General features: G+C 56.2%; 1 protein-coding gene across 7 annotated transcripts in view; it reads right to left on the bottom strand.

The window, feature by feature from the left end:
* Window positions 1-27,520, bottom strand: part of ABCC1 (ATP binding cassette subfamily C member 1 (ABCC1 blood group)) — a 131,908-nt gene that overhangs the window by 78,154 nt on the left and 26,234 nt on the right. For 2 of the 7 annotated variants that reach the window (XM_089321633.1, XM_051847486.3), the window contains exons 2-5: window positions 10,369-10,545; window positions 7,160-7,285; window positions 5,858-5,995; window positions 4,122-4,247 (exon numbers count right to left, since the gene is read on the bottom strand). In XM_089321633.1, the coding sequence (XP_089177759.1) occupies window positions 4,122-4,247; window positions 5,858-5,995; window positions 7,160-7,285; window positions 10,369-10,479 (501 nt within the window). In that variant the 5' untranslated portion in view covers window positions 10,480-10,545. Of the gene's footprint in view, window positions 1-4,121; window positions 4,248-5,857; window positions 5,996-7,159; window positions 7,286-10,368; window positions 10,546-13,765; window positions 13,829-14,404; window positions 14,427-14,493; window positions 14,634-15,720; window positions 15,853-27,520 lie in introns of those variants that run through there. The other 5 variants (XM_089321629.1, XM_089321630.1, XM_089321631.1 and 2 more) reach the window with 5 other exon arrangements.

Here is a 27,520-nt window from a genome sequence, read left to right as displayed (position 1 = left end):
GCATTTCTAACAAGTCCCTGGGGGATGCCCAGCCCACGCTGCTAGCCCAAGGACCCCACCTGGAATGGCAGGGACCTACCAAGTGACCTCACGTGGCCTCTGTGCCCCTGATCCATCGACCCCCTCCCAGGAGGAGCAGCCTCAGCATCGGCCAGAGAAAGGGATGGGAGGCTGGGGCTGACAGGAGCCCCAGGAAAGCCCCGGGAGGCGTAGCCAGCCATAGCCTGGCTCCCCGAAGGACAGATGGGAGGAGCCCCACCCAGACGCCAGGCCAGGCCCAGAATAGCCGTCTGAGTCACGCAGTGGGTGCAGGGCCAGCGGGGGCGGCCAGCCCACTTGGTGACTCAGCACAGGGCAGCGGCCCCACCTGACCCTGCCACGCCAGGCCCAGGCCAACCACTCGCTCGGAGGTCAGGCGCCACCTGACTGCCCGATGGGACAGCAGCAGGAGCCGGACACCCCTAACCTTCCGGGCTCCCCTGGGACTTGAGCCCTGAGCGTGACAGATACCCATCGCAGCACCCCCTCGGCAAGTCACAGGCCTCTGGGCCGGGCCAGGAGATGCAGTGCAGCCAACAGCAAATAAAGCTGCAGCCCACGTTCAGGAAGCAGACACCGAGCTTCACCAAAGGAAGAACAACTTGCCCCAAATCATCAATCTAGCTGACCTCGCCTTACCTGATCCCACCTGCCCAGCCTGCAACCCCACGGCAGCTGTGTGGTTATTCCTCTGCCGGCCTGGTTAGCGGCTGTTTCCCAATGGGACCCAAGACCCTGAGCAGGTACACGCGAATGATCTATTTTCCAAAGATGGCCAGAACATTACCACTGCCCCCCACCTACCCACCTCGGGCTGCCCCCCTTCTAGAGGCAGGGTCTCTGTCTCCCCCTCCCCCATCACACCGGGCACATCTGTGTGACCGCCCTGACCACGGAGCGTGGCTGCAGGGACACGGTGCGACTTCTGGAACTCGGTCACGAAGTCATACAGTGGAGCGGGCGTCTGTTGTGACGGTTGAGCTCCTGGCTAAGATACCCACATCCCATACTGGGGTGCCTGGCTCAGCCCCAGTGGTTACAAGCATTTGTGGGGAAGAACCAGGGGACGGCAGCTCACTCTTGTCCACCTGTCCACCTCTGTCTCTGGAAAATAAACAAGTGGTGCAGCTTCCGCCTGGTGCTGTCTCTCCCTCGGAACGCTCACTCTAGGACGCCAGCTGCCATGCTGTGGGGAAGCTGGGGCCACACATCAGCTCTGGGTGAGACTCCCACCAAGGGCCAGCATGCACCCCTGGACACCACAGCAGGGCAGTCCCGGCCACCACGTGACTGCTGAAGAGACTGAGCAAGCCCAGCGGGGACCCGCCAGCCCCTAGGACCACCCGACACCGTCATCCACCACTGTAGTCGCCTCACGCTACTGTACATTCAGGGTCTGTGATGGGGTAAGAGACGCACCTGTCCCTCGGTCTCCCGGGCTCTCAGGAACCCCCAGAGGCACCCACATGCGCAGAGGCCCAAGCCCTCCTGCAGAAGGCAGCACTGTTCCCACCGACCCTGACTCCTCGCTACGTGACGCAGGCTGCCTAAAACGATGTGAGCGCTGTGGGGACAACTGCCACGCGGCACGGCTGAGGGCATGGTGGTAAGAAAGGGCCCCTACGTGCTCAGGGCAGGCCAGATGGTGCCCCTGGTCATCTTCCATCTGCTTGGTTGAATCCGCAGCTGCAGATCCCACGGGTACAGGGGGGCCAACTCTAACCCATCACAGAATCCAATCTCCCACAGAACAGGCCGCCCCAAAACGCACCACTTTGGCCAACTGGGCCCATTTGGGGCTGAAGGTAAGAATCAACACACAGAAAGAGCTCTCTGCCGCCCTCCCCGCCCTGCTGCCCTGCTCAAAAGCAGGACACTGACTTCCCTGTTTCAAAGCTCCTCTCCGCTTCCTCACCCATGCATGGGAGAACCACTGTTACCATGGTGGCACCAGTCTGGGCCCACATGGACTTGCCATACTAAACCATCCTCACCCTCGCTTAGTTCCACGTGTATCTGCCGTCTCATGATTTGTCACCTCTGGAAGCCCACCCCCTCCCTTACCCTGGGTCCCATCTCTTTTTCCACTAATTTATCACCCTTTGTTAAAACGGTATATAGTGGGCTAGTGCTGTGGCATGGCAGGTAAAGCCACAACCTGCACTGCCAGCATCCCACCCGGGCACCGGTTTGAGTCCCGACTGCTCCATTTCTGATCCAGCTCTCTGGTCTGGGAAAGCAGTTGAAAATGGCCCAAGTCTTTGGGCTCCTGCACCCACGTGGGAGACCAGGAAGAAGCTCCTGGCTTCGGATTGGTGCAAGATAGCTGTTGTGGCCATTGGGGGAGTGAACTAATGGATGGAAGATCTCTCTTTCTCTCTGTTTTCTATCACTCTGCCATTCAAATAAATAAATCTTTAAAAAAAAAAAAAAAAAAAAACAAAAAACTGTCTCCAAGTCCTCAGACCTCACCATTGCCCCAGGCTTTGTCTTGTCTTCTGTGAGGCCTGCTCCCGAGTCCACTCACAAGCATTTTCTTCTGTGAATCTTCTATCAGTTTAATCCACAGGCCCCAGTCACTGAGGCCAAGATGGTAGCAGAAGGGTGTTTCCTCCTTCCAGCTCCACCCATGTCTACTTTGCACACACCCCCTCCCAGCATCAAACATGGAAACCACAGGTGCTTAGCGCATGTCCACTGAAGGCATCAAGGCACCTCGCGGGCTACGAGCCCAGGGTCTTCCCAGCTGCACCGTGAGGCTCCTCTTCCATCACACTATGCTGCCTCCACCATCAGATCTAGGGTATGCGTTAGGATCTAACAGCACAATCTCTCCCTTTTTCTTAAGAAAGAAAAATCTCCCTTTCAAGGCTACTGCAAGGTTAGATGGGTGCACCTCCTACTTTAGCACACACACAAATCCCCTGGGGACCATGTGCAAGTACAGGTTCCGGCCGAGCGTTTTTGTGTGCAACCCACTCCCAGGTGGTATCGACACTGCCAGCTAGGGGCCCCACTTGGGGTAACGGGGGTCTGAATGAGATAAAAGGCTTCTAATACACCGAGGTGTATACTTAAAAATGGGTAAGATGGGAAATCTTACGTTCTATATGTAATAATATATATAATAAACACAGATAAAATTTTTAGAGAAAAGCATTAGCGTTGTGCCAGTGGTCCTGCAGGTCTCCAAGTGTGATCTCCCCACTTCTTCCATGTTAATACGAGAGGAGGCTGAAGGCAGCCAGGGAGCTTCACCTGCCATCCGAGGCCCCGGGCAGACCTCTCCCTTCTCTGAGAAGGAGAAGGTTTACTCTGTGCCTCCCCAACAACACAACAGCAGCAGCAAATGGGCAGGAGGGCCACCACGTGCCAGGCCCTGGGGCAGGCACAGAGGTTGTGGAGTGCTCTCTGCCTCGCGGGGTTCAGAGCCCAACACAAAGCTGTCACTCAGCTCAGAGCCTGCCCTGGAGCAGGTCTTACCCAAGAGAAGCCACCCGACTCTGCCAATCCCCCAATCCTGCGTTCAGATCTGCGCCTGCACCTGCCCCAGGCACTCTCCTCCCTGTGACTCAGTTTCTTTGTCTAAAATGGGAAAAGCAATTCCACCAATTCTATCAGGGCTGGTGTGAGGATTGAACATGACAGGCTGAGCAGGAAGCACTAGGCACAGCCCTGGGATTCTTAGCCGGACCACAGTGGGCATCTCCTAATGGCCCACTCCCCTCCCTTGCCGGCCACGGGAAGAACGAGCCCTGGAAAAGGCAGACGACACCAGGAGGCCAGAAGTCAGAGCGCGCGCACACACACATGCACACGCACACACATGGGCACACACACGGGCACACATACACACACACACGGATACACGCGATCTCATCAATGTCCTGCGAACTTCTCTGGCTCTGTTCCTCCCGGAGGAGCCCACACTGGCACTCGGGTTTCTGAACTCTCCCAGCTGGCGCCAACTCCCTCCGCCCCAAATGCCGACGCACCTCAAGCGTTCTCCGCACCCACAGCGAGCGACAGGGAGACAGCAGCTGACAAGTGCTCCCACCCCCCTGCAGCGTGGGGTTACTTACGGGGTCATTGATGGTTTCTGAGAACAGGGGTGAGCGGTCTGAGAAACAGGACAGTACGAGCTGGGCCAGGACGAGGCAACAGTAGATGTAGAAGGTGACATCACGGAACAGGTCCACATGGGCGTCCTGGGGGGATGAGGGAAGCAGAACTGATGGGTCCCGGGAGTGGGCTGAGGGGGCTGGGCCATGGTCTGTCCCCCCAAAACTCCTGTAGAGGCTGGACCCTCAGAGCCTCATGGGGACGGCGGCTGGAGGCCATTGGTAGAGGAGGGCAAGAGGGCGGGGCAGCCCCAGTCTGCACCCATGCTCTGTCTCGCTACCTTGGGACTCGGGGTCCAGGGCCGGCCCCTTGACCTTGGACCTCAAGGACTCCAGACTCGTGACCTGAGCAAACCTCGGTGCTTTGTGAACTGCCCAATCATCCCAGTGCTGGGAGGGCTGGCTGCAGCCCCAGTCATGGCCATCTGGCCTCCTCCCCTGGGACAGAAGAAAGGCCGCCACATCACAGCAGGCAGCACCACCCACTATGGCCCATGGAGGGCGCCCTGCGATGAGCAAGGGAGTCAGGAAAGGGGAGTGAGACAGCTGCATGCAAGGCCTGGCTCTGCTCTGCTGGCAGCGGCTGTGGGGCCTGGTGTCACCTTCTTTCTCCTCTTCCTGCCTCAGTTTCCCCACCCACAAACAGTCCAGTCATCCTCAACTGATTCTGCCTCCCTGGGAACATGTGGCAGTGTCAGGGGACTCTTCTGTGGTAACTTGGGGGCAGGGGCGGAGGCCAGGAAGGGGCCCGACATCCCACAGAGCACAAGACGAGGGGCCGGCACCTTGGTGCAGCGGGTTAAGCACCTGCAATGCCGGCATCCCCTATGGGCACCGGCTCTAGTCTCCCGATCCAGCTCCCTGCTAGTGCATCTGGAAAAGCACTGGAGGATAACCCAAGTGTTTGGGCCCCTGCACCCACGTGGGAGTCCTAGATGGAGTTCCAAGTTTCTGGCTTCAGACTGGCCAAGTCCTGGCCATTGCAGCTATTTGGGGAATGAACCAGTGATGGAAGACCTCTCTGTCTCTAATTCTATTTTAAATAAACAAAATGAATCTTAAAACAACAAAAAACACAAGACGAAAAACATCTCCAGCCCAAAACATCAATTAGTGCTGAGGCTGAGAAATCGCAGTAATACTGGTGAGAAGTTGAAAGACCTATTCATAAAACCACTCAGGCCCAGCCCACACCAGCCACCAGCGGCCGTGGCGACTGAAGACAGCTATGCTGTGCACACAGCGCAGTCACGAAACATTTGCTCCTCTCCCTTCCTTTGCCTCCTGCCAGCCCCTGATAAGCCCCGGCACGCAGGGCACAGCAGGCTGCATCCTCAAAGCGCACACACATCCAAATTCCTAGGAGCCACGCGCGGCAGCCAAGTCAACAACTTCTCCAGCCAGAGTGGTGGCTGACGGCACAAAGGTAACCTGAGGACACGTCCAGACTGCCCTGGGTACACAGCCACTCTGCAAACGTGGCTCCTTCCCGGGGGCCGGCCTGGCCACGTTCTGCGGACAGAGGCTCAGGGCACAGTGCTGTGTCGCCCCTGGGTCCCTCACAGCTGCCCTGCCAAGTGGGGCTTGGAGGAAAGAAGGTTCTAGAGCAAAGGCTGGAGCCGACCTGGTGAGGACTGGGTGGGCCATCCCATGGCTCTCACGGCATCCGGCCCACCCAGGAGAAGGCCACCACTTACCTCTTTTAAGGCAGTCATGGTTTTGGATCTCAGGATGGCCAGGGCACACAGCAGGGCTATGAGCCAGAATGTGAGCAGGATCCCTGAGGACTGAACCCCCTTCCTTCTCTCGAGCTGTATTAAGAAGGTAGCGAGCAGCTGGAAGAGACGGGCACAGACACACAGCTGTTAGAGGGAGGCCCTCAAGCCCCCACAGTCCCAGGGTCCTGGGAGCACGGGAGGCTGGGGAAAGGACAGAACTTGGCTCGGGGGTGTAAGAGCTGCCTGCGGGCAGCCCAGCTCCCGTGCCAGCTTGGCCCCTGAGCCAGTCACAGGACCTGAGCCTCCACTGTGCCACGTGTGCTGTGTGGCCTTAGGCCAGCTCCTCCACCTCTCTGACCCACGACTGGCTTATCTCCAACATGGGGGATGAGCGCATGGGTAAGAAACAAGGACGGTGCCTAGTGCAGACACTGTGTGGTGCGTGAAGGCTCATGGGACACCCCCCACCCCCCGGCCAGCCCAGTCCCCCGTCGCTGGCACATCCCCCACCTCCCCCAGAGGCTCCAGAGCACAACTGGTCCTCCTTCCCACACGCTCCCTTCCACCTTTCATCACCACCCCTCCCTTGGACAAATAAATGGCTCTCGGTGCTCAGAAGGTGCCGCCTCCCGCTTCCTCCCACCTTGTTTAATAACACTCGAGAACTTGCCCAGTTCCTCAGGGAGGCTCAGAGCTCAGACACGGGGACAGCCCTGAATCCACAGCGCCCTGTGACCAAGGCTGCACAAGGCGGGAGCTAAGAGCATGACCGCCGGGTCCCTGGGGGTTGTGTGACCCTTGCTCATGTGCCTTACTTCCCTCGCCTGTGAGATGGGGACAGGGCTGTCCCGAGAAGCCAATGAACTTCTGGAGCTAACAACATTCAGAACCTGGCCAGGCGCATGGTGACCACTCGCCCCACGTCAGCCGTCACCGTCTGGAGGGGCCCACTCAACCGGGGAGCCCTCCTGCTCAGTCCCACCCCACAGCCCGAAAGCTTCCAGACATGCCTTAGGTACTCAACAAGTGTGGTTGGAGATGGCACCTGCCATTCAGCCTCGGAGGCAGGGAGGGCAACAAGGCACAGTGGGGACCAGGGAAAAGTGGACAGCCCATGCCTTGGCTGATGGCTGCCCTGAAAAACTGTGTCCAGCACCACCAGATCTCAGGGTTTTCAAGAGAAGTCAGGTTTTACCAGGAGATCCTCTCCTTTCTAAATGCCAGCTACTCCTGTGGGTCTCCTTGGTGCCTGGCAGGTGGCCGAGAGGGGCCCCTACTTACCATGGTGATGCCCAGGAGGGTTGGGCTGATCAGCAACACCGGGGCCAGGAGCGTGCCCTGACTTCTTTCCCAGAAAGAATAGAAGAGGTCTCCCCAGCAGATGATCCACAGCAAGAACCCCAAGGCCTGCAGGGAAGCAAACGAGGTCTCAGAGGGGCAGCAAGGAGCCGTCCTCGGGGAAGCGGCTGCACCTCGGAGCTGTGCGCCACAGCTCTCCTGGAACACGGCCAAGGCCCAGGGAGGGCGAGGAGACACCTGAGCATTCATTCGCCCAGCTGCAGGCAGCGAGCCATGCCCACAGGCCGGCTGGCTGCTGTTCCTGCAGCAGCTGCAAACCCAAGAGCTCAGCCTGCAGCCCCTGCGCGCTGAGGCCCCCACACGACCACCACTCATCCAGCCACGCTCATGCCACCGGTGCTCAGGAAGGTGCCGGGGACACCACAGCGACCAGAGTCCCCACCTTCCTGGAGCCGACATTCTAGCAGCAAGAAACACGCTGAAAATTACCTAAGACCATGTCAGAGAGCAGACAGGACTCTCCGGGTAAGAGGGAGGGGTGAGGGAGGCCTTTCTGAGCAGGCGAGGTTAGAGGGAGGAACGACTGAGGCAAAGGGAATGGGAAGTGCAAAGGTCCTGGGACAGACGGAAACACGCTCGGAGGGCTTGTCGCTGCTGTGGAATCAGCGACGAGCGTGGGCGACAGGCGTGGGCGGACAGCCTGGAGCTGACAGCGCTGGGCTGCGGGAGGACCTCTGGAAGCTCCCGGAGAGTTTCTGAGCAAGGCAAGGGGAACACCCCATCTGCATCTTAGAGAAGACACTGCTGCCCAGGAAACGTACCGAGAGCTTCCCCGGGTCTGAGAGGAAGACATTACACGGATAGTAAGAGAGAAGACATTTCTTTTAAAAACCAAAAAGCAGCTTTGGGGTCACAGAACAACCAAGGGGATGGTGTGAGAGCTCCCGTCTGCCCTGCCCCTACCCAGGCCTCTCCCCACCAGCTTCCGGCAGCATGGGCGTGACCACGCACTGTCGCATGGTCATCACCAGGCAGGGGCGCACACGCGAGGACACGGGCCATCCCTGCACTCCACCTTGTCAGTTCCCATCCCCCACCCCGTCCTCAGCTGCTGCGGTTGCGGTGCCCAGAGCGTGGCCTCTTCCACGGTGGCATCAGTGGGAGCCAAGGGACAGCCCAGAGCCTGCTCTGATGGGCTTCTTTGACTTGGTGACGCCCATTTAAAGGTCCCCGTGGCCCTGCAGCACTCGGCTACTCTGTGCCTTCTGGCACTGCACAGTCTCGCCTTACATCTCTGCCCAGGATGGCGACTACATCGCCGGCACGGGCATGCTGGGACTGGACACGTGCGCTGGGAGGCCGCCCCTGTGCTCTGGATTTGGGCCATTCCCCTTGGGGTGCACTGGGTCTCAGGCTGCTTCCATCTGCCTGGTAGATAACGTCTTAAGATAGGCTTGAACTGTAGTAGGAACCAGGCAGGTTTGGGCAGGTGTATGAGTGGCGAAGGGCTTCGGCACAACCACCGCAGGGTGCAAGGAAATGAGTCCCGGAGGACGACGGCTTCAAAAAGAACCAACAGAGGCCGGCACTATGGCACTGTGGGTTAACACACCCTGGCCTGAAGCGCTAGCATCCCATGTGGGCGCCGGTTCTAGTCCCAGCTGCTCCACTTCCCATCCAGCTCTCTGCTATGGCCTGGGATAGCAGTAGAAGATGGCCCAAGTCCTTGGGCCCCTGCACCTGTGTGGGAAACCTAGAAGAAGCTTCTGGCTCCCGGCTTCTGATCGGTGCAGCTCCAGCTGTTGCAGCCATCTGAGGAGTGAACCAGCGGATGGACGATCTCTCTGTGTCTCTACCTCTTTCTGTAATTCTTTCAAATAAATTTAAAAAAAAAATTAAAAAAAAAAAAGAGAACCAACAGGGGCCGGCACTATGGCACAGCAGGTAAAGCCACTGCCTGCAGTGCCAGCATCCCATATGGGTGCTGGTTCAAGTCCCGGCTGCTCCACTTCCAATCCAGCTCTCTGCTATGGTCTGGGAAAGCAGTGGAGAATGGCCCAGTGCTTGGGCCTCTGCACCCACATGGGAGACACAGAAGAAGCTCCTGGCTCCTGGCTTCAGATCGCCCAGCTCCGGCTGTCGTGGCTATTTGAGGAGTGAACCAGCAGACGAAAGGCTTCTCTCATTCTCTCTCTCCCTCTGTAACTATGCCTCTCAAATAAATAAATGAATCTTTTTAAAGAAAAGAGAGCAAAAGAACAGAGATCATCAGGATTGCCTGGACATTCAGGTTGACTCCATGCAACCTGTGAAAGAGCCGGTGAAAGGGGTTGCTCTTGAATCAAACACTGCAAGCTTTATTTGTAAGTTGAATTTAAAGCCTGCAGAAGGGGCAGGCACTGCGGCGCAGTGGGTTAAGCCTCTGCCTGCAGCACCAGCATCCCCTATGCACTTGGGCTGGAGTCCTGGCTGCTCCACTTCTGATCCAGCTCCCTGCTGGTGCACCTGAGAAAGCAGCAGAAGATGGCCCAAGAGTGTGGGCCCCTGAACCCACATGGGAGACCCGGAGGAAGCTCCTGGCTCCTGGCTTTGGATCGGCTCAGCTCTGACCACTGCAGCCATTTGTGAGGTAAACCAGCAGATGAAAGATCTCCCACCCTCTCCCTCTGTCTGTAACTCTACCTCTCAAATAAATAAATACATAAAAGACACCTGCATCCCGCAGCAGAGTGCCCGGGGCTCCAGCAGCTCCTGACTCAGGAGTCAGCAAGTGGTGAGCGGCAGGAGTGATGGGCTCCCCCAACCCAAGCAGGAGACCTGGACCGAGCTCCCAGTTCCCAGCCTTGCCCACTGAGGGCATCTGTGGAGTGAACCAGGGGACGGCAGGCACTCTGCCTGTCTCTCAGATAAAAACAAAAAACAAACAAAAAGGAAGACCTTTTCAATACTCTCCCGATAGTCTCTCCAGAAAGAACCTACCATCCCCATCGCACAACTGGGGAAACCAAGGCTGGGGGAGGTGAGAGCATCTGCTTGGGGGTGGCGCAGTGGCCAGAGGCAGGGGTGAGGTGCGAGTCCAGGTTCCGCCCACCGCACTCTCCGCCTGTCTCTGAGGAGAGGGAACTTAGGGCCATGCCCAGCTCCCCAGTAAGCCCCACCCTGACCCCTTACCCCCCATCCCGGAGACTTACAGTTTTGGCTTTGTTGAGATGCGTCATCTGAATGTAGCCCCGGTCATGTTGGGAGAGGTGGAGGAAGTAGAAGGGGAAACAGGCCCAGAGGTAGAAACAAGGCACCCACATGAGGACCGTGTTCTGAAAGCACTTGGTGAAGTCGGGGTTGCTGGTGTACCACGTGACATTCCAGTCCTGCAGGCACAAACACAGGAGATCCCGCACCGTGAGCACCTCTCAGGAGGAGCATGGGAACTCTGCGGAGCGCTGGCCAGAAACCCAGAGAAAACAAGTCTTGGGGGACAGAGGGACCCAACCAGACAAAGGCCCAGAGCCTGCGGCACAAAAGACGGAATCCCATTTAAAGGAAGCCCAAGGAATGTTCTCTTGCAAACCAAAGGTTTCCTTTAGGTGCATGCGGCCTCCTACCTTCCTAGCTGTCACTCAAGGACTCACCTTGTTCCCTACCATCATCATCATCACCACCACTGTGGGTAACACCTGAGGGCCAGGTCCTAGAAGTGTTGCAGCAGACGGCGGCACAAGTGCGTGGGTCCCTGCTACCGACACTGGAGACCAGGATGGAGTTTCTGGCTCCCATCTTCCATCTGGGCCAGACCCAGTTGTCGGGGGCATTTGGGGAGCAAACTAGTGGACGCAAGATCTCTCTCTCTGGGCATTTAGGGAGTGAATCGTGCATGGAAGATCTGCCCCCTCCCCGACCGCCTCTGACAATCTGCCTTTTTTTTTTTTTTAAAGAGTTATTTATTTTATTTGACAGTCACAGTTACACAGAGAGAGGAGGAGAGGCAGAGAGAGAGAGAGAGAGAGAGAGAGAGAGAGAGAGAAAGGTCTTCCATCCATTGGTTCTCTCCCCAATTGGTCGCAACAGCTGGAGCTGTGCCAATCCGAAGCCAGGAGCTCCTTCCAGGTCTCCCACATGGGTGCAAGGGCCCAAGGGCTTGGGCCATCTTCTAGTGCTTTCCCAGGCCATAGCAGAGAGCTGGATCAGAAGTGGAGCAGCTGGGACATGAACCGGTGCCCATATGGAATGCCGCCACTGCAGGCAGTGGCTTTACCTGCTATGCCACAGCGCCAGCCCCTCAAGCATTCTTTAAAAAAATTAGATTAGCTGCCAACAGTTAAAAACATGTCATAAAAACTGGATTTTTTGGCTTCTCTTTGAAACCTGGAAAGTGGGGGCTGGCGTCATGGCCCAGCAGGTTGAGCTGCCACCTGCAACTCTGGCATCCAATACTGGAGCACCCGTTCCAGCCCTGGCTACTCTGCTTCCGACCCAGCTCCCTGCTAATGTGCCTGGGAGGCAGAGGAGGATGTCCCTGTTAGCTGGGCCCTGCACCCACGTGGGAGATCTAGAAGAAGCTCCTGGCTTCGGATTGGCTCAGCTCCAGCCATTGTGGCCATTTAGGGAATGAACCAGCAGATGGAAGATCTCTGTTTCTCCCTCTAACTCTGCCTCTCCAATAAATAAATCTTTAAAAGCAAAAAAGCAAAGAGATGACACAAGTGATCCAAGTACATGTGCCATGCATTCCAGTAAAGGGATCTAGTTACACACAAAAACAAACACATGGACCAGCAGTGAACTTGAAAACAGTTAAGGTCAGTACAGGTTTTTTTTTTTTTTAATAAAATAGTCTGACTTCTAAAAACAAGAAGGAGAAGTGAGTATTTGGCATAGCAGTTAAAATGCCAGCACCCCATGAATGTCTGGATGTAATACCTGCCCCTTGGGGCCGGCACTGTGATGCAGAGGGTTAACGCCCTGGCCTGAAGCACCGACATCCCATATGGGTGCCAGTTCGAGACCCGGCTGCTCCACTTCTGATCCAGCTCTCTGCTATGGCCTGGGAGAGCAGCAGAGGATGGCCCAAGCACTCGGGCCCCTGTACCCATGTGGGAGACCTGGAAGAAGCTCCTGGATCCTGGCTTCTGATTGGCGCAGCTCCGGCCGTTGCAGCCAGTTGGGGAATGAACCAGTGGATGAAAGACCTCTCTCTCTCTCTGCCTCTCCTCTCTCTCTCTTTGTAACTCTTTCAAATAAATAAATAAATCTTTAGAAAAAAAAAATACCTGCCCCCGGCTCCTGACTGCAATCCCCTGCTCAGGCACACCTGGGAGGCAGCAGGTGACGGCTCAAGTACTCGGGTCCCTGCCACCCATGTGGGAGACCTGGATGCACATCCCAGCTGTGGGCTACAGGCTCAGGCATTTGGAGAGTGAACCAGTGGAAGGGAGTACTCACTCGCTAAGCTGTCTCTCGAATAAATTGATTCAAAAAACTTTTTAAAGAGATAAGGAGAGGGAAGCAGGTCCCTGAACTACTTTGTTAGAGCAGAGATGGCCACACAAGGCCCTCGAAATCATCTGGTCTGGCCCTGCCAAGGCAACCGCAGGGAGCACTCGAAATCCAAATACATCTCTAGCAGGCTAATTTTTAAGCTGATAATTTTGTGTGGCCTGCAAACGATGTTATAAATAACCAAATGGCCCTTGGCAGAAGAAAGGTTCCCCAGCGCAACTATTCTACGACACAAAGTTATTTCTCCAGAACCAAGAACAAAGACTCACTAATGAATAATCATCGCAAGGCCAACACACACACACACACACGCAGCTCAGAAGTACTCAGACACAAAGAAACCCCAAAAGGACGAAGTGCACGCCTTCTGGAAGACAGCCTTGTAAGTAAGAACTCCATCAAAGACCGAGTCTCCGAGTGGGTTTCACACCACTGGTAATCCTGGAGGTGATGCTTGAGAGAGGTTACACTGTGGGTGGTTATTAAGGGCTAAAGAGTTTCTGAGCAGATGCCAGAAAAAGCTCATTCCAAAGGAATTTGGCCTTCTCGAGAGAAAACAATTCTGGGGCTCACTGCACGCGGTCACAGACATGGCAACAGCTCGTATGGCAGACGCTCCAGTAATGGAAGCTGGCCCCAGTCACTCCTCGTCTGGACCTTTGCCACAGCGTCCCAATGCCTCCTCTTCCACCCTCTCAGGTCCCACTGAGTATAAAGCCAGAGTAACCCACACCCACACACAGATCTGTCTGCCCACCCAGCCATCCACTTGTGCAGCACTCACCTGCCCACCCATGAGTGCACCCATCCATCCACCTATGTAGCCACCTGCCCATCCACAAACCCATCCACCCATCCACGTGTCTATGCATCCGTGGGCCCACCCATGCACCCATCTATCTACCTGCCTATCCACCTATCCACCCACACATTTATCTATGTCTCTTTTTTTCTCTTTATGTTATTTTTTAATAGACAACACATGTATATGCTAAAACTTTTCAAACTACACAGAAAGGTATATAGTGAAAAGTCTCCCACCCCACTCACAGGCAAGCTACCACTGCTAATGTCTTACACACAGGAACTCACATTCAAACACACAAGAGGTCTTCAAGCTCAAGGCAATTCATATTATGAAAAAAAAAAAAAAAAGCTGGATGGGGCCAGCACAGCGCAGCAAGACATGTTGTCGGAGTTCCTGGTTCAAGTCCCGGCTGCCCTGCTTCCTGCTAATCCACCTGGGAAGGTAGTGGATGGTGGCCCAAGGGCTTCAGTCCCTGCCGCATAGGGGAGGGCAAAATAGAGTTCCTGGCTCCTGGCTTCAGCCTGGCCCAGCCCTTTCTGCTGCAGCCATTTGGGAAATGAACTAGCAGATAGAAGTGTTTTCTCTCTCTCTCTCATGCTTTGTCTTTCAGATAAAAATAAAAAATAAACCTTTTAAAAAAATGTATAGATCTCAAAAACTTTTTGCATCAAAATAAGCTTGCCTTTTCATTCCGTTTTCTGCAACCCATTTGAAAGACCTTGTTTTGCTTTCCCAAAAGGCACCACAACCTGCACTAGGTTCTGTAGCTTGCTTCATTCAGTAGCGTTGGAAACCGATCTTTATCAGCAACACAGACCTTCCTCATTCTTGGTTCTCCTGGACCAAGGAGCAGAAGGGGCAAGCCTTCTTCCCACCCCATTTCCTAGCCCTCACCCAACCCTGTCCTCTCCCCAGGCAACAACCATTACTGGCTTCTTGGGCACCGTTCCAGAAAACAGTCTATGGCAGGTAACAAAAACAAACACAGAGTGGAAGGCAGCTTCATCTGTACCTTACTTTAAATCATACAAAACGGCTTCCTCATTCTTGTAATCCACCATACAGGTGCATCTGACTTTAATCGGTCCCCTGCTACCTTGGCACCTGGGTTGTTCTCGCAAACAAGGCAGCACTGGGTAAATAACCTGGGGAGGTGCCTCGTTTCACGCACAAGCGCACCTGTGTGTAAGAACACTTGCTACAAGGGAGCCTGCTGGGGCATGGAGCACACGCACTTTAGATTTAGATAAATGCTCTGCCCTGGTGGTACCAGTAGCTTACACTCCATATAGCCAGAGCCAAGCACCACCGTCTACAACACGCTTACACCTGCCCATCTGACAGCAGAAAATGCCTCGCTGTGGAGTACAAGATCTCTCTGTGTGTTTAAGAGCAGCCGGCTGGGCCGGCGCTGCGGCTCACTAGGCTAATCCTCCACCTAGCGGCGCCGGCACACCGGGTTCTAGTCCCGGTCGGGGCACCGGATTCTGTCCCAGTTGCCCCTCTTCCAGGCCAGCTCTCTGCTGTGGCCCGGGAAGGCAGTGGAGGATGGCCCAAGTGCTTGGGCCCTGCACCCCATGGGAGACCAGGAGAAGCACCTGGCTCCTGCCTTTGGATCAGCGTGGTGCACCGGCCGTGGCGGCCATTGGAGGGTGAACCAATGGCAAAGGAAGACCTTTCTCTCTGTCTCTCTCTCTCACTGTCCACTCTGCCTGTCCAAAAAAAAAAAAAAAAAAAGGCAGTCCGCTTCTCCCGCTGAGAGGAAAACACATGGACTTGGACACGCACATCAACAAATGAGACAGACCTGACTGTGTCTCTCCCGGGGGCGGGGGGGGGGGCCTACAACTTGCAGTAGCTCCCTACTGCCTTTTAGGACCCGATCCTTGTCTCGGCCCCTGAGGCTTCTATGACTCTGCCCATTCCTCCACGTGCCAACTCAGCTCGGGCACGTCCTCAAAGGTGCGTTTTAGCGAGTCTGTGTTGGACAGTGTTCCCGGCGCAGGAGACTGAGAGCCATGGTCCCCACACACAAGGCAGCGAAAGGGACAGTTCTTCAGTCAGCTGGGGCTAGACCCTCACTCTGTGATGTCTTTCTGCTTGAACACCTCCAAACCCAACCGAGATACTCCTCTCTTAAGAAGCCTTCCTGCTCCCTGCCCACACCTGGGCAGTGACATTCCTACTCATGTCACCACCTCTGCACTCCAAGGACCTCAGACCTCAGCGCTGGAGTTACCTTTGTCTCCGATCCTCCTCACCCAACAGGTGTCTGGGGATTACTAAGCCCGCCTCTGATCTAAAACCACGCCTTCTGAGCGCGCGCTTCCCACATCGGAGCACCTGAGTTTAACTCCCGGCTCCACGGCTGACTCCACCTTCCCGCCATCCTGCAGGTGCAGACGCGGGGAAGGAGACAGTCGCTGGGATCCCACCACCTGCAACTCAGCTGTGCTCCTGGCTCCCCGCGTTGGCCCCAGGCTGCTGCACACCCTGAGGGAGTGAACTGGAGGATGGGCGTTTTGTCTCTCTCTCTCAAATTAAAAAGAAAACAAAACTACACCTTCCCTTCCTGGCACCATCTCCTTCTTTGGTTTGGCCCTGCTTTTATACAAAGCAACCCATCCCAGAAGAGCTTAGCTGTGACCCCATCGTGCCTCCTGGACGGGTAGATGTGGATTCAGATTCTGCCCCCGCCTCGCCCCCCAGTGAACCTCAGCAGCTCCTTGACCCCTTCCCCGGCACGCCCCCCTTTACAGAGGGGTTCTGGTAAAGATGAGGTGGGATTGCAACAGATCAAGGAGGGCTGTTAGGAGCAGAGCCCTGGAAGCCAGCTCCCAACGATGGCCAGGGGCGGCCCGGGAAGCAGAGGCCAGGAACGCCCCGCGAGGCCGGGTGTTTCCTCTGCAGCCGGCACACCCAAGGGCTTCCAACTTCCTGCTCCAAGCCAGATGGCAGCCCTGGGACGGAGGGAGGGAGGAGGAAGGGCAGATGTGAAATGGGGAAGTCTGACTCTGCACGTGAACTTTCACTGCCACCCCTGGCCACAGTGGCCGCGGTCACAGGGAGCCCAGCACCACCCTCACTGGCCGGGCCCCTGGTGTGTCCTTTACCCAAAGAAACAATGACCTCAACCCTAAGAGGCACCGAGGGGGACTCTCATTCCCTGTTAGGGGACAAAAATGTGGGGCTGGTTGCAAAGGGAGAGGCGGCGAGGCCTCTGCTTCAAGAACGCTGCTCACGTGTGGCCCCAGCTGCAGGCACCGCGGGCAGGAACCCAGGGAGCCCTGGGGGTCAGGCCAGCCCGACTGCCCGCCTTGGCTTCTGCTCAGGGGCGTCCGTGGACCCAGCCGTCTGGACACAAGGCTCAGCCACAGGAACAGGTCCTGAGAATACCACCACACAGCCCAGGTACCGCACGTCGGGGCCAGGCGCACCTCAGCCAAGGCTGCTCCTATCAGAGAGCCCGGCAGCTCGGTCACCTTCTTTATCCTCAAGATGTATTAGTTTATTTGAAAGGCAGAGCTAGCAAGAGAGATGGAGAGAGAGGGATGGGGGGGGGGAGGGAGGGATATTGCATCTACTGGTTCACTCCTCAGATGGCTGCAAAGGCCAGGGCTAGGCCGGGCAGAAGCCAGGAGCCTGGAACTCCACCCAGGTCTCCCACATGGGTGGCAGGGGCCCAAGTACTGGGGTCACCTTCCACTGTCTTCCCAGGCGCATTAGCAGGGAGCAGCCAGAACTCGAATTGGCACTCCAATATGGGAAGCCAGCATCGTGGGTGGTGGCTTAACTGCTGTGCCACGACGCCAGCACCCTCAGTCACTTCTTTATGTCCCCTTGCCCTCAGCTGTGGCGCTCAATCCGCCCATCTTTCATGGACAGACCCCACTCGGTTCTGCCAAGAAGCATGCAGGATGTTCTTCCCCCCATTTAACAGATGAGGATGGGGGCTGGCGCTGTGGTGTAATGGGTAAAGCTGCCGCCTGCAGTGCCAGCATCTCATATGGGCACCGGTTCAAGTCCCGGCTGCTCCACTTCTGATCCAGCTCTCTGCTATGGCCTGGGAAAGCAGTAGAAGATGGCCCAAGTCCTTGGGCCCCTGCACCACTTGGGAGACCCGCAAGAAGCTCCTGGCTTCAGATCGGCACAGTTCCAGCCGTTGCAGCCAATTGGGGAGTGAACCAGCAGATGGAAGACCTCTCTCTCCCTGCCTCTCCTCTGTGTAACTCTTTCAAATAAATAAATCTTTAAAAATTTTAAAAAGATGTAACAAAAAGAAACAAATCAAAACACTAACTTACACGGCAGCTTTGAGAATGAAGCTGACGTGGCAAAAAGAGCAGATGAAGGAAGTGGGGATGGTGTCTCTGCGGGCTGCTGGATGGAGCTGCACCTGCAGCCCAGACTCCTACTGCGTGAGCCTCTCCCGTAAGCTCACCTGACTGTTCACACAGCTCTGACGCGAATTTGCTCTCACCAGACAAAGCACCCTAGCAATCCCAGCTCTGATCCACTAGACGAGGATACACTGGAGAACTCAGAATCCGATGTCCCAGCCCCGAGGACGTCCCTGACCCTCTCCGAGGCTCACCTAAGTGCTGTCACCAGGCCCCCAGGCCCCCGCACTGGCTGCTCCTGAATCCCCGACTTTCCTCCGCTCTGCCCTTTCCTGTGCTTCCCCCCAGCCCCGAGTTTCTGTCTCCAGGCCCATTCCTGACAGCTCTCACTCCCCTCTCCACACGGGGACTTCAAAGCATGCGTGGGAAGTGAAATTAAAAGTATGAGTTTATTTTGGTACAAAAAAATTTTGAAAGCCACACGGAAATGCCTGTTATGAAAAAAAAAGCCATTTTTTTGCACCAAAATAAATCTATACTTTTAATTCCATTTTTCCATGCGGTCTCTGAGCCACTTTCATAGGCAGGAGCTGCATGACATTATGCAAATTACATAATCTCTGGAACCAAGGCTGGCCTCTCCCTCCTAAAACCCTACGATCGCACGCACGCAGAGCCTGGCCGGTGTTGGGTGTACACTCACACTCGGGAGAGGGCTCCCCGCCTCACACTTCACGTCCTGGCTTCCCTGCTTCCAATCCAGCCTCCTGCTGAGACCCCTAGGAGGCAGCAGGCCCCTGAAATCTACGGTCAGGGACCCACATGGAGTCCCGGGCTCCTGGGTTCAGCCAGCCCTCGCTGTTGCGGGCATTTCAGCGGGAAGCTGGCAGATGAGTATCTCCCTCTCTCCCTCTTTCCAAGACTCTGCTTTCTAAAGTAGCTAAAAATAAAAAAATAAAATAAAATAAAAGGCTATTGGCAGTAACCTCTATTCTCTTAGAATTAAAACAAATAAGGTCTGTATTGATCTACGGCTAACATAATCAGGGTCCACTGTGACTGAGAACCCAGTCCCTGGCATTAGCTACATGCCTGCATTTTATAGAAACTAACTCACGGAGGAGTCTTCATGCCCACTCGGAAAATGACGAAAAGGAAGGCACAGACAAGTCTCACAGTCGGCTAAGGCTGGGGTGCTAACCCCAGAGGGCTGACTGCTGAGGAGCCCCCCACTTCCACGTGGGTTCCCAGCCATAGGTAACTCACAAATCTCACCCACGAGAACTCTGGGTCGGGCCTAGTAGAAGAGCTGAAGATACTGCCAAGTTCACAATCAACCATGCACCTGCATTAACTTGCTCTGGGGGTCAGAGACCCAAAACGGTCCCTCTGGGTGACAACCAAGGCGTGGGTGTGGCGTCATCCCTCGCAGGCACCCCACAGGAGACTCCGCCTTCCTGTGCTATGTCAAATTCCCAAGGCCGCCCACCGTCCTGGGCTCACGGCCCCTTCCTCCATCTTCAGAGCCAGTGGCACCAGGCTGACTTCCCACACGGCCCTCTCTGGTTCTCGGTCTTCTTCCTCCTTCTACTCAGAAGGGCTCTCCGGATTACAGACCTGCCCCGGATACCCCTGATCACCAACCACGCTGGGCCGGCGGACCAGCAACCTGCCTTCCCTCTTCGGCCTTTAACTCCTCTTTGCCGCAGACCAAAACACGGTCAGAGCAGGCGGGGGTGGGTCGGGGACCCAGCTGGGCCACCATTCTGTCTACTAAGCACCATAGGTTTATTCCAGCCCATTCCTGATGCCACTCTTTGGATCTCCCAGGAGTACCACCGTGGTTCTCTCCTAGGGGGTCACCCTCACAAGGCACTGCCACCGCAGCCCTGCTGAACACAGGCAGGAAGTGGCACCCCGACTCCCTCTCAGCTCAGCTGCACTTGTAACGGGAATGTCCAAGTACCAGGTCTCCCCTCTGGCTTCCCCTACCCCCACCACTCCATCTGCAAGACACAGCACCCAAGAGGGGATTCTCGGCTAGGGCTGGGGGCACGAGGGAAGCAGACCTCTGCGGGACCCGCAGGCCAACTGAGGGACGCGAGGGAAAAGCTACAGAGAGGACGGAGCAGACGACAGGGGTCAGTGATGGTGACCTTGAACTGCTGCTCAGTCACCCAGGCCTGGGGCGAGAGCACGCCAGCAGCAGTAACGTAGCCACGTGCTCCACTGGGGTTTGAACATCCAGTCTCCGAGCGTCCATTGCTCGGTGGACAACCAGGCCCAGGAGATCACTGCGCGCCAAGATCTTTGGGAAGTCAGGTAGCGTCTCCACCCTTGCACAGGCTCACCCTTTTGCACGCACAGATACCACCAGGAGATAATCCGCAGTTAAGTGTGCATCCACAGCAGCCAACGGCCTGCGGAGGAACTAAGGGGCAGAGCGTGACGGCAGCTGGGTGCGGCTGGCTTGATACTGGGCAGGCAGAAAAGGCCTCCGGGCCAGGGTGACCTCTGAGCAGAGACGGGAAAGAAATGAACACGGGCCTCCTCCTGCCTGCCTCGTCCTGGCTGCTGCAGGCATTTGGGGAGAGCACTAGTGGATGGAAGATCTCTCCCTCTCTCTCTCTCTCGCTCTGCCTTTCAAACAAATAATGCTTTCTTAAAAACATAAAAGAGTGAAGTTCGGGGCCAGTGCGGTGGTGCAGTGGGTTAAAGCCCTGACCTGAGGCACCGGCATCCCATATGGGCGCCGGTTCTAGTCCCAGCTGCTCCTCTTCCAATCCAGCTCTCCACTATGGCCTGGGATAGCAGCAGAAGATGGTGCAAGTCCTTGGGCCTCTGCACCCACGTGGGAGACTCGGAAGAAGCTCCTGGCTCCTGGCTTCCGATGGGCGCAGTTCCGGCTGTTGCAGCCAATTGGGGAGTGAACCCAGCAGATGGAAGACCTCTCTCCTCCTCTCCTCTTCCCTCCCCTCCCCTCTCTCTTCCCCTCCCCCTTTCCCTCTCCTTCTCCCTCTCTGCCTCTCCTCTCTCTGTGTAACTGTGACTCTCAAGTAAAAAATAAAAAAGAGTGAAGTCTGTTCAGGTTACTGGCGGCGTGTGACAGACGTGGTCCTAAGTGCCTGGCATCACAGTTCCCCCTCACAGACGACTCCAGGACCAAGGAACTATACTTAAGTCCCTTTCACAGACACAAAAACTCATCCCATACTCTGCAAGCAGCAGAGTCAGGAATCGGAATCCAAGTGCTGATTGCCACAAAGAACTATACTCCTCTGCTTGTACCACCACTCGCATTTACAGGGTTGTCCTCCTCAGCATAGGCAGGGGGCTGCTTCCAGGAGCCCATGGATACCAAAATCCATGGCTATCAAGCCCCTTAGATGAGATGGCAGTGTTCTCACAGAACCTAAGTACATCTTCCCATAGACTTGAAAGCAGCGTTAGATTATTCACAATAACCTAACACACCGTAAACGCTATGCAAATAGTTGTTACACTGTATTGCTCAGGGAACAATGACAAGTGAAAAAAAAGTCAGTCCCTGCTCAATACAGATGCAATTAAAAAAAAAAAAAAAAGGATTCATTTATCTGAAAGGCAAAGTGAAAGACAGGGAGAGATCTTCCATGCACTGGTCCACTCCCCAAACGCCTGCAACAGTCAGGGCTGGCCCAGGCCAAAGCCAGGAACCAGGAATGCCATTGGTCTCCCACCTGGGGGGCAGGGACCCACGTACGCGCGCCAGCATCAGCCACCTTCCCAGGTGCATTAGTGGGAAGGGGGGTGGGGAGCAGAGGAGCCGGGGCTGGGACCAGGCTCTGGGACATGGGATGCTTGTGCCCAAAGTGGCAGCTTCCCTCGCTGTTCCACAATGCCTCCCTCGCAATTTTTTTTTTTTTTTTTTTGAGCCAGTATTTTCAATTCACAGCTGGCTGAATCACGGGTTCAGAACCTACACACACAGAGGTACAGCGGTATCTACATATGCACACGTATGTACGTACACACACACACACACACAGACATCTAGGCAGGAACCTTTTCTTAGAAGGATTTAACAAAGTAGAGAAGAGAAGCTGGTCTGCAGGAGGCCGGCCGGAAGCCGGGGCCAGGACGGCGACTATTAGTTTTTTGTTTATTGTCTTCTGTCCCGGTTGATTATTTTTGACTCTGCATGCACTACCCCAGAAAGAACAAGAATAACACCAGTTCACACTTTGAGTAAGCAAACAGCAGCGGGAATCTCAGGCTAGAAGATATCTAAATGCCGAGTTGGAAGCTAGCAGACAGCACATACGTACTGGGTGCCAGGAATAACAGCTGTCGGTGCCACGCCAGGCCCGGCGCCACGCGTCTGCACGCGCGGGTCCACCCGAGCCCTACAAAGTCAGGAGGATCAAAGCACCCTCCTTAGCAGGTGAGGCTGACGAGGCCCAGAGAATTCATGTCACTTCCCCGGCCTCAAGAACCAGGGAGAGGGGCTGGCGCTGTGGTGTAGCAGGTAAAGCCGCTGCCTGCAGTGCCGGCATCCCATAAGGACACCAGTTCCTGTCCTGGCTGCCCCACTTCTGATCCAGCTCTCTGCTATGGCCTGGGAAAGCAGTAGAAGATGGCGCAAGTCCTTGGGCCCCTGCACCCATGTGGGAGACCCGGAAGAAACTCCTGGCCTCAGATTGGCGCAGCTCCAGCAGTTGTGGCCAATTGGGGAGTGAACTAGCAGATGAAGACCTTTCTCTCTCTGCCTCTCCTCTCTCCATGTAACTCTGACTTTCAAGTAAATAAATAAATAAGAAAGAAGGGGAAGGAAGGAAGGAAGGAAGGAAGGAAGGAAGGAAGGAAGGAAGGAAGGAAGGAAGGAAGGAAGGAAGGAAGGAAGGAAGGAAGGAAGGAAGGAAGGAAGGAAGGAAGGAAGGAAGGAAGGAAGGAAGGAAGGAAGGAAGGAAGGAAGGAAGGAAGGAAGGAAGGAAGGAAGGAAGGAAGGAAGGAAGGAAGGAAGGAAGGAAGGAAGGAAGGAAGGAAGGAAGGAAGGAAGGAAGGAAGGAAGGAAGGAAGGAAGGAAGGAAGGAAGGAAGGAAGGAAGGAAGGAAGGAAGGAAGGAAGGAAGGAAGGAAGGAAGGAAGGAAGGAAGGAAGGAAGGAAGGAAGGAAGGAAGGAAGGAAGGAAGGAAGGAAGGAAGGAAGGAAGGAAGGAAGGAAGGAAGGAAGGAAGGAAGGAAGGAAGGAAGGAAGGAAGGAAGGAAGGAAGGAAGGAAGGAAGGAAGGAAGGAAGGAAGGAAGGAAGGAAGGAAGGAAGGAAGGAAGGAAGGAAGGAAGGAAGGAAGGAAGGAAGGAAGGAAGGAAGGAAGGAAGGAAGGAAGGAAGGAAGGAAGGAAGGAAGGAAGGAAGGAAGGAAGGAAGGAAGGAAGGAAGGAAGGAAGGAAGGAAGGAAGGAAGGAAGGAAGGAAGGAAGGAAGGAAGGAAGGAAGGAAGGAAGGAAGGAAGGAAGGAAGGAAGGAAGGAAGGAAGGAAGGAAGGAAGGAAGGAAGGAAGGAAGGAAGGAAGGAAGGAAGGAAGGAAGGAAGGAAGGAAGGAAGGAAGGAAGGAAGGAAGGAAGGAAGGAAGGAAGGAAGGAAGGAAGGAAGGAAGGAAGGAAGGAAGGAAGGAAGGAAGGAAGGAACCAGAGAGACGGAGCTGGGATTTGAACCTGTGGGGAGATGGGCATGTGCCTCTAACCCAGGTGTGTGTGGACCTGCAATGGTTTGGCAAGGTTGGCAGCCATAGCATCCAGCCCTAGGCTGCGCACGGCAGGTCACCAACTAAACACCCTCAGGCCTTACGGGGTCCAAGATCCTCTGCGCAGAACAAGGAAATAAGGGTCATAGGAATGTTTTACCCTCCACATCTCCTACTGCCACCACCGCCACAGCCACCGCCACCACCACCGCCACCGCTGGACGTGAGCAGTGCAGGTGGTAAAGGGCACAGGGTCAGCTCTGGGCTCCTGTGTGCACCGCTCCCTGGCCTGGGCCCTTCTGCACAGCTGCTCCATCTTGGAACCACTGCCACCTGAGCCATGTGGGGACCCTCCTGCATGTCACAGCATCCCCGCCCCTGCCTACCAGGTGCCAGGAACATTCCTCCTCCTCCTCCAAAAATGTCTCCAGATACTGCCAGATGTCCCCGATGGGGCCCAAGTCCATCCGCCTCACCGGCCTTCACGTGTTCAACAGTGAAACAAGACTAACTCTAGAGCAATCAGGAGGATTAGGGGAAACGACCCACGCGGCCCCAGTCTCTGCTCCTGGCAACCAAGTGCAGGGCTCCCGTCATTCAGCCATCTGTTCACTAACCACACAGTGAGTGTTTCCTGGGCACCTACCTGCCCGGCCCTGGAGACGTAGGGCTAAATCAGTCCCTGTCTCTGCCTCCCAAGACTTGGAAGCCATTGAAGACACAAGCTCAAGGGTGACATGTGCCATGAAGGATGGGGGAGGGTGCCGGAAACACAGGCGGGGGGGTGAGGGACATCCGGCCGACACTGACACTGCACAGAGATCGGGGAGGAGCACATGTAAGGCAGAAGGGACAGCACATGCAAAGGCCCTGGGGCGGCAGAGGAAGTGACAAGAGTGGTAACCCAGGACCCACGAGGGGGGCTGGAGCAGTTGCCTGGGGTCACAGGCAGTCTCGAAGCCATGGTGAGGAGAGGACACTCAACCCTCCACGGCTGGGCTTTCCACACTGGATCTGAGGGCTCAAGCAGTCCATGATCAAAAAACAGAAAAACAACCGCATCTGTACTGAACACGGACAGCACCTCCTCCTCTTCACCACACCATAAACAGCACAGTATTATGGCTGTGCACACAGCACTCAGTACCCTGAGTAACCACAGCAGGATGTACCTAGGTTATAAGCAAATTCCTCGCCTGAGCACCTGCAGTTGTCAGATCCCAAGGGATGACTTTAGAGACATCCGTCCTTGGTGCCATGGGCCTCCTGGGTGAGCTCAGAGCAGGGGCCTGGCGTTGCCTAACTCACACTGAAGTAACCCCGGGGAGGAGCCTCCGGGGTCAGGCCAGGAGATCGGAGCCGGGGTGAGGCTGCGGAAGCAGCACAGGAGAAGCTGTACAAAGGGACCACTGAGGTAGGGCTCACGGTGTGAGCACACTGCCTCCTCCTGGTAAGCCAGGGCCCAGAAAGTCCCCACAGCCAGTTGGCAGGAGCCAAGGATATGAGTCCCTCTCCTGGGGCATGCACGGTGAGTACCCGGCGCTGCTCAGCCCCCGCGGTCCACGTGTCTCTGCACGGATGCCACTCAGCCAGGATTCTATTTGGAGACACCGGGTGCAGCCCAGGCACGTAGGCACCACCTCGCAGATTAACACCCCAGAACGGAGCTGCACTTGTTCCTACATCTGCAAGGTCTGGTGGGGTCTCGCCAATGGAAAACCAGGACAGGGACAACAGATCCCCCCCAGCACACTGGGCTCCAAGACCCCGCGACGCCCAGATTCCACTGCGGCAGGCTGGCTGTTACCTGCAGAGGGTATGGAGCTGGCACAGCCCCCTCCTGCCAGCCACAGTGCAGTCCCAACAGCCAAGCAGGAAATGATCCAAATGCAGGCAGGGCACACGCACGGAGAGAAAACTTTGGAGGTGATGGACACGTTTAAAGCATAGACGGGGCGACAGTTTCACAGATGTGCACCTGTCTACACTCACCAAGCTGCACAGTGAATACACAGTGACGCAGACAGAGGAAGGGGCGCCACCAGCGCCGGGGCAGGGGCCCAGTTCCTAACTCCTACACCTGGGCCTCTCCCCACAAGCTGACCAGGCAGGCTCAGCGGTTCTCGTGCTGACGTGGGGCCACGTGGAACAAAGGCAGGTGCGTGCACTGTGTAGACATACCCCTTAGGTCAAACAGGCGGGGAAAGAAGGAACACCCACACACCAAGGACACCCCAGACGCGGAGGAGCAGAGAAGCCCTAGAAAGAGGTCACAATGGTGACTTCTGGGAAAAGGGCCCCAAGGGCAGGACGGCTCCTGGCAGACACTGTGTCTCTTTACGCCTTTTAAATTTTCAACCACAAGAGAGGCAGGCCTGGAACAAGGTGGGTGGGGGCGGGTGGGAGGAAGAGACCCAGGAAAGAAAGGACAGGGACACTGATCAGCAGCAGAGTAGGGGCCCGGGCCCGGCGGGCCTCTGGCTGAATCCAGTCACCACCTAAGCAGCCCGTCAGCAGCCACACGGGACCACACCCAGGACTGAGAAGGGTCCAAGCCAGGGAATCTAACTCAACCAGGAAGAGTCACACCGTGGCACAGGTTGGGCATCCTGACCCCAAACCAGAAGGACACCCCACAAGCTGCAGATTTTGGAGTGTCTCAGGTTTCAGACACTCAACCAAGAGTGTGTATGCAGAAGCGCCAAAACCCAGAAACTTCCCCAATCAGAAGCATTTCTGGTCCCAAGGACTTCCGTAGGGGACACTCGGCCTGTCACACGATGGCGGCTCTTCCCAAGCCAGGTACCGGTCTCTGGCGCACGTTTCTGTTTCACTCCTGCAGCGCACAACGAAGGAAGGGACCCGCCGTGGAGCAGAGCAACAGGTGGTTGGCGAGGGGCAGCCAGAAGGCGGGAGAGCTGAGCAAAGGAACAGCGGGGGCCGCCGGGTCAGGGACCCCAACCCTGCTTGCAGCATGGGGCTGACATTTTCCACCGCAGTCCTGAAAAACGCGAGATGAAGATTCAAAGGTCCCTGCCAGGACCCGGTGAGAGGCGCCCGCAAAGGCAGCCGATGCCAGCATTGCGTTGGTGACGGGATATGGCCGAAGGTGCTCCTGGCCCTGCCCAGGCGAGAGTCCCACCCAAATCCTCACACCCAAGACCCACAACAGAGCACCCTGGTGAGACAGGGAGAGGACACTGAGGCCCCCCTCCTAACAGGGCTCCGGCCACTGAAGTGACCTCAGAGGCCTGGCCGCCCACTGGCGGTGCCCAGATGTCACAGCAGCTGGCTTGCCCTGCCCTGCCCTTCAAGGACCACCGGCCGTTCTGGACTGGGGGTCCCCTCCAGCCACGTCTTGCCTCTTTTCACGTTCTTGAGCTACCTCAACTCCTCCTGCCCCATCCCAGGGACTTGTGGGGGCACCAGGCACATGCCTGGCCCAGCAGAAACAGGACAGACAGCACCCATCCACCCACAGGGCTGCGGCCTCGGCAGTGAACGGGGACAGAGGCTGTGCCCTCTGACCCCCTAGGGAGAGGAGACAGATGGTAAAAACAGATATGGAGGCACAGAAATAGGTTGGGATGCAGACAGTGCCAGTGTGTGCTAACAGCAGGTACACAGAGCAGGGGATTTGCATAAAGGATGGAAGGAGGCAGCGGCGTGAGGCAAACGGAGACAACAGTGGGTGCGGAGGTCCCAGGGCAGGACCGCACTCGGCACTTCTGACCACTAACAGAGAGGCCAGCATGCCCAGGAGCCACAGGGAAGGGGCGGCCGTGTGGGACCCCCGGGCCATTGCAGGAGATTTCGCTTCTGCACCGAGTGACACAGAGACCATGGAGTTGATGGGCCCAGACGGGACTCAGGCTTCAGGTCAGTTCTGGGGACATCTGACAACGGTTGGAAATGTTTTCAAGTTCCCACGACAGGTGGGCAGAGGGCTGTGCTACTGGTCCTTTGCGGACACAGAGGCCAG

Source organism: Oryctolagus cuniculus, chromosome 19 (genome assembly GCF_051225735.1).
Source record: "Oryctolagus cuniculus isolate XC-2025 breed Fujian yellow rabbit chromosome 19, ASM5122573v1, whole genome shotgun sequence".
NCBI classification, from domain to species: Eukaryota; Metazoa; Chordata; class Mammalia; order Lagomorpha; family Leporidae; genus Oryctolagus; species Oryctolagus cuniculus.
This window is presented reverse-complemented; position numbering and strand designations above follow the sequence as displayed.